The sequence below is a fragment of the Cajanus cajan genome, chromosome 6 (assembly GCF_000230855.2).
Source record: "Cajanus cajan strain Asha chromosome 6, NIPB_CcT2T_4, whole genome shotgun sequence".
Classification (NCBI taxonomy): Eukaryota; Viridiplantae; Streptophyta; class Magnoliopsida; order Fabales; family Fabaceae; genus Cajanus; species Cajanus cajan.
The window spans coordinates 50,617,147-50,632,540 of record NC_138522.1 but is presented as its reverse complement, the minus strand read 5'-3'; the positions used below and the strand labels follow the sequence as shown (position 1 = coordinate 50,632,540).

Here is a 15,394-nt window from a genome sequence, read left to right as displayed (position 1 = left end):
GTAGCGGTGCTTAAGCTCGCGCCACAAGTTCTTCCCCATAATGCCTGCAGACAAAAACGGGAACACATCAACAAAAGGAAATTACACGAGCCCTAGCAAACCACCAAAACACGAAATACTCACTCTCTAGGCCCCTCTCCCTGTAAGGCGAATTCAAAAGCGATAGAATGAGCTTGCAATCCAACGGGCGAGGGAGCGCAACAAGGTTTTCAATGGCGGCTTCCTCCGAGGCCGTCACCTTCAGGTTACCCAAACCGTGAAAACTAGACGGTTTGGGACACCAGTAAAAAGGAAATTTCGGCAAGCTGTCGAAGTGGAACACCTCGTCCTCCTGGGGGTCAATACCCACAAGGGCAACCCGGAAGAACTCTTGTTTGAAGTTTTTATATGATTGGGAGTAGAGAGTAAACAAACCCCCATCCCTACTCCCATTCAAAGAAAAAATACCATAAGGCGGAGCGCCTAGCTTCAGTTGATAAAAATGAAGAAAGACGCGAAGGGACACCTCTATCCCCAGAACCGCACACAGGACCTGAAAAGCCCTCAAAAAACCCCAACTGTTGGGATGCAACTGGCAAGGAGTTGCGTTGATAAAATTCAAAAAATCTCACTCGAACTGAGTGAAGGGAAGACAGACACCTAAATCCCTAAAAAAGCTTTGGTACATATAGAAATGGGGAGAGTCAGTAAGCTTCCCCATATACACGCCCTCATCGGCCTGACAAGGCTCAAGCCGAATCATATGGGAGATAGAAGGGTCGCAAACCCTACACGACCTGGAGATCCTATTGACCTCTAGAAAGGTCCGAAAAACGCTTTGGACCCCCGCCATCTCGCTCTTGACCCAGTCGTAGCCAGGAATGCCTGGCTCCGGGCCCCAGGGCAGATCCCTCTTTTCGGCGGCAGCCTTCCCGGTAGCCACCGCCTTGCCACGCGCCTTGCCCCGAGAAGGCGCAGAAGAACCGGTACCAACTCCCCCAATCATGGAAAAGACAAGAAAAACCGGGAAGAAGAGAAAAGAAGACAGTATAAAGGAAGTACCTGGTACTCCTCTTCAGAAAATAACCCTAACAACGAAGGGGTTACTGGAAACGGTGACTGAAACGGAGAAAACGGAGACAGAGAATGGATGAAAACGAGAGAAGCGGCGTACGCAAGAAGTTGAAGAAAGAGTAAAGTGAAGAAGGCAAAGAGGCGCGAGTGAGAGAAAAGAAAGTGTTCTCCCAAAAATTCAAAACGGTCGCGCCACGTGTCAACTCAAGGGCACGCCTGACAACAAAATCAATTGCAAATTCATCATTACATAACCGTCATTTCCCATGACACGCCACTTACGCGTTCCTGGGAAATGAACGGTCGCGACACATGTCACCTCAACGAGCAAACGTACGCGAGAGGTCATCTCCCCCTAGCAAGCTCGGCCTCAACTCCTCGACCTATGGTCTTCGGAGCTCGGGGGGCTAGTGTACTGACCGTACTGCGTAACCGAGCTCCAAGCTCGACACAACAACGCAAGCCGACCTCGGACGCGCGCCGCGTGACATCAGCTCGGTATGTAGGTGAATCATAACTGATCCCCGAGGATCTCGCCCCAGACGAGATCCGTTATCTAATCATGTTACACTTCATCTCAAGCCCAAGGCCCAAAGCAACCCTAAATCACACCAAGGTACGTGCATTACATATATGAGACTACTACTCATACAAACCCTAACTTGAGCATCGGAGTCTCTTTTGCAGGTACCACCCCCATCTTGGAGCACCAGCGTACCCGTGAAGGAGGCTCACCGATCTTACCTGGCGGATCAGCTCTACAGCAGATTTCCGGTAAGAACATAATATATAATCGAATATGTTGATGAGGATTGTGTATTTTTATGTAATCAAACTGATTATCTTCAACTTTAGTTTATTTATTTTTATCTTATTTTTATCTTTTTATTATTTTAATTTAATATTTTTAATAATTTATCTTTATAAAGTTTTTTATATCTTTATATTATTTTTATATTTTTTAATTTTTTATCTTAATATAACATCCATTATAATTAAATAATTTAATATTAATATTTTGTTAATATATTTTAGTTTTTTTTTTAATTTTTTGAATTTATAATATAATTTAGTTTTTCAGTTGTATTATTTATTTTTTTATTTTTTATTTTAATGTTTTTATAATATTATTATAATTTTTAATTTTTAGTTTTTTAATTCTGTCACATATAAATAAAATTTATAATGAAAATTGACTTTTTAATTATTATTTTTTAATTAACCTTTTTATTGATTCATTTTATATAAATTTTTAATTTAAAATTTATATTATTTTAAATTTATTTTTAAAAAATTATTTGTTCACATAATTTACGGTACCAAAACCTTTTAATTTTTATGAGTACTATAGCAATCCCCTACTAATTATACTTAAAATAAACAACTGGATGCATCCTTTCTGTATGATCGGATGTCTTGAACTAAGATCTTTCAATCGCTGATAAGATGTATACTTTTATTTTTGATTCTCAAACACGATAACATAACAATTAATAAAGGAAAAAAAATTGAATAGGAGCATATATGTAAGAAAAGCGTAACGAAAGAAAAGCTTAGATTATAAGTTTGGTTCTACAATAGCCAAGTCGCCATGCATTGAAGCCACGTTTTATAGTTTTGTCGAACAGCAAGAGATAGATAACATCAATGTGGCAAACATTCATTCTCTGAATTTCTGCTTTTGAAGTCTATTATTTTTTAGCCACGTTAGGTTGCATATTTTTATAATTTTTTTTATTTTTCATTATTATGTCGCTTATTTAATCACATGATTTTATTTTCTTATTCATTTGTTATTATAAAAATACAGTAAAAAAAAGAAGAAGAAGAATATATTATGCGTTATTTTTGTTAGGTTGGAAACTGACGGTTGCTGCATTGGACGGTGTAAAGCATAAATAAAGGCAATAAACTGCGGAGCGAAGAGTTTTTGTAATGGTTTCCCAATTCAAGTCCCATACGCAATGTAATAGTATGTAATAGAACTTTACGCTTTCACCAACATATTCCTTTTATGTTTGCTTCCAAGTCACTACAATATTTTAGTGTCCAATTAGAGAATTTCTATAGAAATGGTACTGGTATATGTCACTTACGTGTAAACTGAAGTCATTTATAATTTTTTAATTATTTAAAATTCACATCTAAGTCATTTATGATATTTTATTTTTTCAAATTTTAAATTATTTAGTCATTTTATTTTTATTTTATATATTCTAATTTATTTGTAATAATATTATTATATATTTAAATAGTTTAATTTTAATAATTTTTTAAGTATATTTTTTGTTTTTTTATCATAAATTTTTGAATTTCTATATTGTAATTTTAATAATTTTTTTATTTCTACTATTTATTAAATTATTTATTTATTTTTTAATATTTTATAATATTATTGAAATCTTATAATTTTAATCTCTATAATTGTATCTTACTTCTTATTTTATAAGTATAATTTAAATTATTTATTTTATAATTAAATTAATTTTTTAAAATTTTTTTATGAATTTACATAGAAAAATGCATTGAAACCCCTCGATCTTTGAGGGTACCGCATCAATTCCCGCCTAATTAATGCACCAAATTCTACAATATCACACGTATGTTACGTCTACGTACTTCCAAAATATATGTTTCGCGCGGCTCTTTTCACTTTCTACAACTTGATTATTTAATTTTCACCACTTAATAGATAATTAAAAAGTCCTTCGTATATCACATGATTATTTTCAAATTAGATAAAATAGGTCTTTGAAGTGAAAATTATTATTATTATTATTATTATATATTATGATTTTATTTCTAATAATTTAAGATCTTTAATATATCAGCTTATGTTGAAGGTTAGACATACCGTGTGAAGTATATAAAATTAAATATATGTAGCTGGTCCAATGAAGGTTTGATAAATTTAATAACAATCAATAACTGTTAAGATAAGTTTTGATATTATCTTAAAAAATATATAAGTCTAATTTAATTTAATCTTATAAAATTAATTTTAAAAGTAAAAATTAATCATTACTTATATATATTATTATAACCTTCTCTCATTAATAAGAAATCTTCAACACTTTTTATATAAATAATTAAAAAATTATTATACTAAACAGAATTAAATTAGAGAGTAGATAATAATTTATATATGAAAAAAGTTTTAAAAAAATAGTAGATGCTTTTGTTGCATAAAAATATAAATAAATTTAATATACATCATTCTTACTTTTATAATATATCAATATTTAAGTTATCAAAATTAAATTAAAAATGATATTATAAAATTAATAATATTTTACCAACATATGTAATAGGTAGCAATAGGAGTGACTGTGGCAAAAGTAGCAATAGAAATAGTGATTTATGGTAGTTTTGTTTGTAATTTTTTAATTTAAAATATTTATTTTAATCTAAACATAATTATTAATTGTTCTTATATTAATAAATATTTTCAATTGATTCATCATTTATTTATTTATATATATATTAATTTTTATTAAAAAATTATTTGATACATCATTTTATTAAGTTATTATGTATCTCGAATCATATATTAAAGTTTAACAAACTAATTCACCTAAACACTAAATTAAGTCGAAATGATCAAAATTAATATTAGGCCAAAGATCATCCAAGGAGTGGTAGACTTATATTATAGTGAAAATATATAGATACACCCCTTCACTTTAATTAAAATATTTGTATATATTTAAAACTATTATATTTTACATCCTCTAATTTTAAATATTGAACCTACCAATGATTATTTAAAATATTTCTATTTTATTCTTTATATATATATATATATATATATATGATTATAATTTTTTTAAAATTAATTATCCTCACTAATCTAAGGTTGTGAATATCATTTAATAAAAGTTTATTAAAATAAAAAGCTTAGAAATATTTTTAAAAAAATTTCTAATAAAAAATATAATTTATCTTTAATTGACAAATTCTCAAAAGTATTTATATCCTACATCTAAAAGGGTTGTAGGTTGTATACCTAAATTTAAGAATATTATGTCTATTCACTTGAAATTATTAGAATATCTGTCTATTATATGCGTTCACATTCTTCAATATTGGGTCTACTTACTTAATCTTTTTTTTTTCTTATAAAAGCATTTTTTGAAATAAAATAACTTTATTTTTTATTTTTTATGTGTTAGTTTGATTTTTTTTTTCTAAATGAAGCAATTTTATGATTTTTTTAAAGAAACAACTCTTATCCATTTTTTTAAAACACTTATTTAAAAACACTTTTTTTTCTAAAAATAACAAAAATTCAACGTAACCATTACCTCTTTAATACTCATTTACTAACTCGATTATATCTAACTCATGGCAAAAATATCATAAACACTCAAAATATACGTTACTCCATATACTGAATATATACACTAACTTTAAGTATTTGGGTACTTTCTAAACCAACACCCAACTCCTTCTCTAACTCTCAAATAAATAAAGCAAGCCACAGCCATCTTTAAATATATACGGCTTAATCTATCTTTCAATATATATTTTTACTTTACATTTTTTTTACTTAAAGAGATCAAATAACACTAACCATGTGAACTCACTATTGCAAAATAGTTCCAGTTGTCTAATACGTGTTTTCTACATTATTTTTTATCGATCATTAGAAAAAAAAAAAAAAAAAAAAACATGCATTCGTTGTATATTTTCTAATCTCATTAAAAATAAAATCAAAATGAACTAATCCATGCATTGATAAAAAAAATGATTTTTTTTATCAGTATACAATATTAATAAATTAACGAGTTATGTTAGATGAGGGAATTCGACTCCCTCCTTGTAGATCCAGTCATATGTACCTCCTAACAAAATATAAGACTATATTAAAAAAAACTAATATCAATGCATGTGTAAAAATCATATTTATGTATTTTTTTGGGTACATGTAATCATATTTACATTTAACGACATGTTATCGCATTATTTAATAAATCTAACAAATTGGATATTTATACAGATAATTAAATTTATAAAATGATGTGTTAATATTAATTTTTTTAAAAGCGAAAGATCTGTTAATGTAAAACTCGATAATAATATAAAAAAGAAAATGTTGTTGAACTATAAATGACATAAATAAATAGTCATATTATTTTTTTTATTAAGTTTTGGATAAATAAACTAATATTATATCTAAAGAGATAATTACAGAAAAATTAAATGTTAAATAAAATAAATAATCAGTCATTAAAAAGTAAGAACTATTTTTTACTTGGCATTAATTAGTATAAAATAAATAATAAGTGAAATTAAAAATCTATACTATTAATTTATTTTTTATCATAACATGATGAGCCGAATGAAATCGATCAAAATATTAATCGGATTGATTTCATTCAAATTGATCGAAACAAATGTAAAACTTTAAACCAAAGTAACCTAATTAAATATGATCGATTTCTATTTTATTATATTTTAAACTTAAACCGATCATATACGGTTAGGAGTGACCAACTTGACTTAAGGTTTTGAAATGTTTAATAAATTAGATCTAATATATGATAAGAGATTCATTTAGTTCATAAGTAAATTTACATAAATTTACTTTATTCAATGACTTGTTTATATTATATTTTAATAATTTAATCATTTAATTTAAAGTTTTTAATATATAGATTAAATCTATAATCTTTTTTTAAAATTTAAAAATTATTTTATACTTCTTTTCATTAATTCAAATCAACGTATAAAATAATTTTATGATTATCCGTCAATTTAAATTAATAAAATGAAGTATCAAATAATTTTTAAATTTTTAAAAAATTTGCATATTTAATTTATACATTAAGAACTTTAAATAAAATGGTTAGATTATTAAAACTTAATGTAGAACATGAATTATTGAACATAATAAGTAAAGGTAAACTTATTTCTGAATTAAACGAATCTCTTCTCCTAATATATTTTAAGAATGATTATATCTTCAACTTCATCACACATCATATTTAATATTTTTAAACAATTATATGTTAATGAAAATAACTTTTTTTGTCTTAATAAATAATGTATTTTCCAAATAGTATCATTTTTTTAGTATATTATTTAAGCGATGACATTTAAGAAATCATGTTGTTAAATATTAGTATCTTAATTTGACTATTGATCCAAGTGTAAAATAGTCACTATAGTTAATATAATTCAATCATTATGCAACAAAAAAAAATTAAATAACATACATATGAGGGTTATCATGCAACAATTATATATCCAATCATTCAATCTAACATGTATAGGGCAACAAATAAACAATTGAAAATAACAAATATCCTTATGGGGTGACATACATACCTTGTATACATATATAATTTACAAGGACTGCATAATTGTACACAAAAATAACTCTTAATCATTGATCAAACATTTATACATCAACCATACTACATTAAAGCAACATCAACAAAAGATCATCGTTAATAAGACTCACCCCCTACACCATCCAGGCACCCACTAATCGTATCATGCTCCTATACAAAGTATGATCATTGTAGTTTGAACCATAAGGAAAAGAAAGGGTAAGCTTGTGAAACATAAACAATATACATATACAACATCATCTTACAACTAAAATATAAACAACCTATTCAACATCTCATGTAACTTTACAACACCACAACACATCTTAATAACTTCAACATAACAACATAATCAACACACACAACAATAAGCAACTAACTTGTCATCATCCATAGATCTCTTATAACATAGGTGAGTAGTTTAAGTGATTAGATTATATTAAATCATAATGTTTGACTTATCGCATCCAATAAAGTATAAACAACTTTAGGTCTTGCAAAGAAAGTATTTAACAACTTAATTTGATTTATCAAGTTTCATCACTTAAAATAGGAAGTCTAGTACTACTATCATGGTAGAACAACTTTGGTATGAACCTACCATAACATTAGCTTGCAACACTAAGCCTTCCATGGAAGTAGTCCACCAATTAATCTTCGTATACTACACCATTTCAATACTCAATTAGGGATGTCTTTGACCTTATACTTTACTCAGTTGGTCGCTTTATATGTGCATGCATCAACCTTGTCTACATGCGAATACCACATAAAATCCAGAGGAGACAACTTAAAAACAAAGACCAATTTAAAAGATAACTTACTTACTAAAGGGTTTCAACTAGGCTCTAGGAGCACCACAATATATATCCATACAATGAGATATTTTACTCTCGTTTATTTTTTATGTATCTCAACAAAAAACATGTAACTTCACCACATGCCTAATAGCTTAACAACTAATTCAACTATAGCATCATACAACTATACAACATCATTATTTATCATACTTCAACATGAAAACAACTTAGAATATCATGCTTCATTTCAACATATCTCGCCTGACGCCAATCTTTGTGCGCCCGATACTATCGAGATAGATGGGCTTTCTGTCTCACCCAAGTCCGACATCAATCTACCTACACCTAGCATGGATAAGATAGAGAACCTCTGAGTCTCTCATGCTTGGCATGGCAAAATCCATGTCCAACCTTACTCAGCTAGAGAATTTTTACCTAATGCATGCCCAACGTTACTCAAAATGTGCCCATTTAGGTAGTAATCCACTAACTTGATCATATTGGGCACCACACCTTTAGGGCTCAACGTCGTCAAGTCATGGAATCTCAAATTATTATGCTCGACACCTCTTATCCCACATTCAATGTAACTAAGTTAAAGGACTCTTTATCCACACCCGACACTACTAATCTCATACCCAGCATGATCAAAGCAAAAAACCCTTTAATTTGAATCATGTTTGGCACAATGAAGGCGTGCTCAATGCGATGCTCGTTTATGCACATAGTAGAACCACCAAATGTCTCAACGCCTACAATCCAACCAGCCAATACATGTATACACCATAAACAACACCAAAGCAACTCAAAACAACATATGCAACCATCTAAAATCAAAATCACTCAAGAAGACTTTCAAGAGCACTTCTCCAAATACACTTAGACGACTCATCATAATTCTCACCACTCTAATCATGCCATAATGAATATAGGTAGCATAAACAACAATTATACAACCACAATTCAATTCACAAAGCGTCTCTTAAATTAACTCTGAGTGCAAAAGAAGAATGAGGAAAATGAATAACTCTGAGTCACCATATGACTTCCATTGGCTAAGATTCTCAGCTATGGGCACCTTGCATTTTCAACTTAACCAAGCAGATCAGTTGTAAGAAGGAAAAATGAAAAGGTTTTCAGTGGAAAAAGGAAGAAGAAAGACTTAGGTTTTAGAGAGCTTCTCTCTAACTTTTCTCAAAGATTTCTTAAAACTTGAACTTATGAGGTTCTTGTCTTAAGGAAAACCTTATATATCCCTCCTATCACTAAACCAACTTAACTTTGTCTCAGACTATCTCAAAGACAACTTAACTCTTCAAGGTCTCTTGACCTAGAGTTCTAAAACAACAATTTGAAAATTTTATTATATATCAAATATAATTAAATTTCAACATATAAAATACACAGTGGTACATGAAAAAAGGCCATATTGGTTTGGTGGGACCAAGTCGCTTAGATTGTTCACCCTATTATAGGAAACCTTCATAGGTGAATATGTGAGCACGCATTAGTTAAAATGCATGCATATGATGTAGTGTAATATGGTTGTTGATTATATGGTTGAATGTCATGGTTGTTTGTGTGTGGATGAAATTGTTGTTTACCTTTGTAAGGTATTGGTTGTCATGTTGAGGTGTATTGTTGTGTTGGTATGTTGTAGACTATAGGGAGCTTTATTGTTGGTCTACATGTTGGTGTTTGTGACTAGTATAGATGTTTTCATTTTTATACTTGTTATATGTTTATTCTTTTAAAATCTAGCTTACTCTTGCATGTTTTTTTGGTGATTAGACTGTAATGATTATGTTTACATGAGAGCATGATATAAGGTTAGTTGGAGGCAAGTTAGGACTTTTGTGAGGCTATACGAGTGGATGGGTTGTTACTAATTTTGTCGGGTTACTTTGGTGTAACCAGTGTATAAATGTTGTTTGACTGACAACTATTAGGATTTTTATTTCACAATTATGGATTACCCTACTTATATATATTTTGTTTTGTTGTTTTATTTTCATCGTGATTTACACTTATATATATATATATATATATATATATATATATATATATATATATATATATAGAGAGAGAGAGAGAGAGAGAGAGAGAGAGAGCGAGATGATAGATCCATTTACTTTAGGAATAAGTCTAGGTAGTAAGTTTACCTAAACTTACTTTATTCAATAACTCATGTTCTACATCAAATTTTAATGATCTAACTGTTAAATTTAAAATTTTTAATGCATAGATCAAGTCTGTAAATTTTTTTAAAATTTATAAAGTAATTGATACCTTGTTTCATTAATTCAAATCAACCTATAAAATATTTTATGATTATTTGTCAATTTAAATTAATGAAATGAAGTATCAAATGATTTTCAAAATTTTAAAAAAAATTACGAACTTGATCTATGCATTAAAAATTTTAAATTTAACGGTTAGATCGTTGAAATTTTTTGTAGAGCATAACTTACTAAACATGTGTATGTACATAAATCCAAGTGATGTTATTATATTGATCTTAAGTGTGTATGTTTTTCTACTACTAATAATTGATTCTGATAAGTATAAAGATCATAACGAGTTGTTATAATTATATTATATATATTTAAAACTAATTTATAAAAAATTCAATATTAATTAATTATATATCATGTAAAAAATAATTAAGAACTGTTTAATTCATAATTTTACCTAAAAAATTTATTAAAAAAAAAAAATTGCTACACGAGAATCATGCAAGCATTATTCATAATCAGTGGATGAATTATTTATGAGATGACAAAATGAAGCACGTGTGTCACGTGCAAAATGAAAATAAAGAAAGAGTTTCTTTTCTTTATTCTTACTGTTTAAGTAATGCAAGTACTCTTAAAAAAATAATAAGTTATGCAATTAAATTGCCACATCCAACATCACCAATCAAGCGTGAAAACACGTTGTAAAAAGAAACCATGCCAGTATCTTACGAGTTAAGATTTATTGGTATCGTACAAAATGATTCATTTACATTTGAGACTTTTCTTTCTTGTTAGGTATATTTATGAGCCAACTCGGTCAAAAACTAATTTTATTTACGATATTATAATGGTTGGCCTGAAACATTTGTATATGTAATAAAGATTTAAAATTAAATATAATAATATTGTCTCTAATGCTAATTATTATATTAAAAAAATAGGTAATTATTAATAATTTTTTTTGTGGTCTCCATAAATTGAAAAAAATGTTATATTTGTATAAGTAATATTAACTCTTATAAGTGTTATGGAGAGGATTTGGGGCATGCCTATGGGGAGCCAACCACCGTCGGAACCGTCGGATGGGGGCGTTTAAGATGAATCAGACAATGACCTTTAAGGAGAAGGTACTGGGTGCTCCGGCTACGCGGCCGGCTGTTCGAGATCTTATTAAGGAGGGGGTGATGACGTTGGAATTTGAGGGTGGAGATCGGTTGCTACCCAAATTTAGCATTACGGCGCCCACCCTTAAACAGTTGTGTAAACCATGGGAACAGTGTCTAGTGATCAAGCTGCTAGGGAGAGAGGTGGGGTTCTTAACCTTGCGGGACCGACTGTCTACTTTGTGGAAGGTTCAAGGAGGGTTCGAGCTGTTGGACGTGTCAAATGGTTATTTCATGGTGAAGTTTGATCTGGAAGCAGATAGGGATCGGGTCATGCATGGGGGCCCGTGGATGCTCTTCGACCACTATCTGATTGTGAGACCATGGTCCCCGGAGTTCGTAGCGTCAGCAACAAAGGACGACAGTACTCTCGTCTGGATCCGGTTTCCAGGTCTCGGAGTTATGTTCTATGATGAGAGTGTTCTCTTAACTATTGCCTCAGCCATAGGGAAACCAGTCAAGGTGGATCTTAATACCCTGAACATGACTCGGGGTAGGTTTGCACGGGTCTGTGTCGAGATTAATTTGGAGGAACCAGTCGTAGGAATATTTTTCCTCAATGGTGTGGGGTATAATGTGGAATATGAGGGACTACATTTGTTGTGCTCCTCGTGTGGATGCTATGGGCATGTTCTACGGAATTGCCCGCATGCCATTAGGTCTGAGTCAATGGTAACTGGCATGGGTGAGAAGGGAAATTCGGAGCAGCCGCCAAGGGATCCACTGCATGGTGAAGGTTCTGCTGCTCCAACAGGTGAGCAATCTGTTCCGTGTGTTAGAGGGGCACTCGCGCCTGAACCGCATGGTGATTGGTTGATTGTGAAACGAAGGAATTGGAAATCGAATCTCGGGAAACCGTTGAGCAAGGGCAGATCTTCCTCTCATAATGGGAGTGAGGTAATCACGGAGCAGCATCATAATGTGCCAATTTACTCGAAGAGGGGCGTCCACAATTTGGCGGAAACACGTGCAGGTTTAAAAAGCGCACATGCGGTGAGAGAGTCCCCACGTGAACAGGGCCATGCATTGGGCTCATTAGTTCCTGATGGGGGCCACGGGGTGCTTACGAATTAGAATTGTATGGGACCCACACTCGATAGGAAGAAACGGAGCAGAGGGGGGGAATTAAGTGCCCAACCACGGTCCATTCCAGCTAGTGATCCTGCGTCAGCAGCTTTGAGCGCTCTTAAGGACCGACGACAGCAAAACAGCCCTCATCTCGGTGACCCACGCCTTGTGCAAGAGGGAAGGTAGTGTACGGAATCCAGTGTGCTTCAAACGGGGTGCACAACCAACGTACACAATGATTCCGAGGATACCGTACGAGAGATTCCGGGGGCGGAGGATATCATGCAATACGACCAGCCATCGGAGACCATGATGGTTTGAGTATCTGCTGTGTATTGCTATTATTAATGTCTACAAATTTTAACATTTTGAGTTGGAACATTAGAGGGCTATTAATGCCAAAGGTAAAAGGAGGGTCTCGGAGTTGGTAAGGCTCCACCACCCGTCTTTTTTTATTGTTTTGGAAACTCATTGACAGTTTTCTTCGGTGGAATCCTTTTGGAGAAAGATGGACTATCAGTTGTGTTATAGCGTGGAGGCTACTGGGCATTCCGGAGGTATTTGGGTTCAGATGGCGGGATCATGCTCTGCTAACATCTCTGAGTTTGCCTTTCACCCTCAGGCTATCTCGTTTAAGGTTGTTGAAGGAAGTAAGAGCCGGGTGTGTACGGCCGTATATGCTAATCCTCGGGTGGACCTCAGACAGCAGGTTTGGGCTCATCTTCGGGAGTTGGGGGGTCGGATTACGTTGCCATGGCTAGTGCTTTGGGACTTCAATGAAATTATGCTGTCAACGGAGTGTAGGGGCGGTCGTTTCTCGGTATCAAGGGCTTCAAAGTTTATGGAGGTTTTGAATGATTGTAATCTTCTTGACATGGGGGCTAAGGGTCTCCGTTTTACGTGGTATCGTAATCAACGTGGGGTTGTGCTGGCTAAGCGGTTGGATCGTGCAGTGTGTAATGTTGCATGGCAAGCAATGTTTCCGAAAGCATATGTTGAGAATCTGTGCAGGGTCTATTCTGATCATTGCCCTCTCCTACTGCGGCGGGAAGGCTCAAGGGACAATTCTCATGATCGACCCTTTCGGTTCCAAGCTGCATGGGCCACCCATAAAGATTTTGAGCGAGTTGTTAGGGAGGCGTGGTGCCGGAGCACTCCGACCCTTGCTAGTGGATTACAAGTTGTTCGTGTGGATGCCATCAAGTTTAATCACGAGGTGTTTGGGAATATCATTACTAGAAAAAAGGCTCTGCAACGACGACTCAGAGGGGTACAATTACAACTCGAGATAGGGGAGTCAGAGAGTCTGTCGCGGTTAGAAAAGGGCATTCAAGTGGAGTTAGACGAAACTTGTCTTCAGGAGGAGTTTTTATGGTTTCAGAAATCTAGAGAGAAGTGGGTGAGGTTTGGGGACCGTAATACGTCCTTCTTCCATGCTCAAACTCTTGCGAGGAGAAGGAGGAACAAGATACAGGGGTTGTTTCTACCTGATGGGTCTTGGCACACGGATCCTGTGGTATTGAAAACTGAGGCAGTCCGGTTCTATACAGATCTTTTCTCGATCAACAATGACCAAGAATCTCTAGACATGCATATTGGGGTTCCACCTGGCCTGGGAGTTGAGGCCCAATCTGCCTTAATTGCCCCAGTCACGAAGGAGGAGGTTCGCTGGGCGGTGATGAGCATGAAGTCGTACAAGGCACCAGGGCCGGATGGGTTTCAACCATTCTTTTTCAAGCAATATTGGCCTATTGTGGGTGATGAGCTATGGCGTACAGTGAAAGATGCTTTTCGGCTCGGGTTCTCGGAAGTATCACTATTGGAGACTCAAATGGTGTTAATCCCGAAGGTGGACCATCCGGTTAGTCTTAAAGAATTTCGTCCTATAAGCTTATGTAATGTGGCCTGGAAGGTTATTTCTAAAGTGCTGGTGGCTCGTCTTAGACCCTTCCTGCAGGAGGTCATTGGTCCTTTCCAGGGCAGTTTTATCCCTGGGAGGGGGACTCGTGACCATAGTATTATTGCTCAAGAAGCCTTCCATTTCGTACGGAAGGAAGGCTCAGGTGAGGGGTCATTGGCGTTAAAGATTGACCTTGAAAAGGCATATGACAGGGTCAGGTGGGATTTTTTGGAGTCTACGCTGGTGCAGTTTGGGTTCCCCCCAGTCACTATCCAACTCATCATGTGGGGGTTGAAGAATTCGACAATTTCACTCCTTTGGAATGGAAGCACATTACCGTCCTTTGCTCCGTCTCGTGGCCTTCGACAGGGTGACCCATTATCTCCGTACCTGTTTGTTTTCTGCATGGAACGGCTAGCCCTTCGGATATCTGAGATGCTCCAGGGGGGTCAGTGGAAACCGATTCAGCTTTCCCCTGGGGGGTTACTTCTTTCACACCTTCTCTTTGCGGATGACATTTTACTGTTTTGTCAAGCTTCCGAGGGCCAGGCTCATTTGGTGGCGTTAATCTTGGAGGAGTTCTCGCACTCATCAGGCTTGAAAGTCAATTTGACTAAGTCTAAGTTCGTGAGCTCTAGAAGGGTTTCTCAGAGGAGGATTGATACGTTGGAGGGATTGTTGGGGATTGGCCACACAACTCCGATCGGGAAGTACTTGGGGGTTCCCATGACTCATGGTCAGCCGAGGTGCGTAGATTTTTATGATGTGATGGATAAGATCTAGGGTAGATTTGCGGCTTGGAAGTCCAAGCTTCTTAATAAGGCCGGTAAGTTGTGTC

General features: G+C 33.9%; 1 protein-coding gene across 1 annotated transcript; it reads left to right on the top strand.

Annotated features, from left to right (window-relative positions):
- The first annotated feature begins 11,534 nt into the window (after positions 1-11,534).
- On the top strand, positions 11,535-12,662 carry LOC109793812 (uncharacterized). Its single transcript, XM_020353286.2, has one exon. The coding sequence runs from the start codon at positions 11,535-11,537 to the stop codon at positions 12,660-12,662; it is 1,128 nt and encodes a 375-aa protein (XP_020208875.2).
- The last annotated feature ends 2,732 nt before the right edge of the window (positions 12,663-15,394 follow it).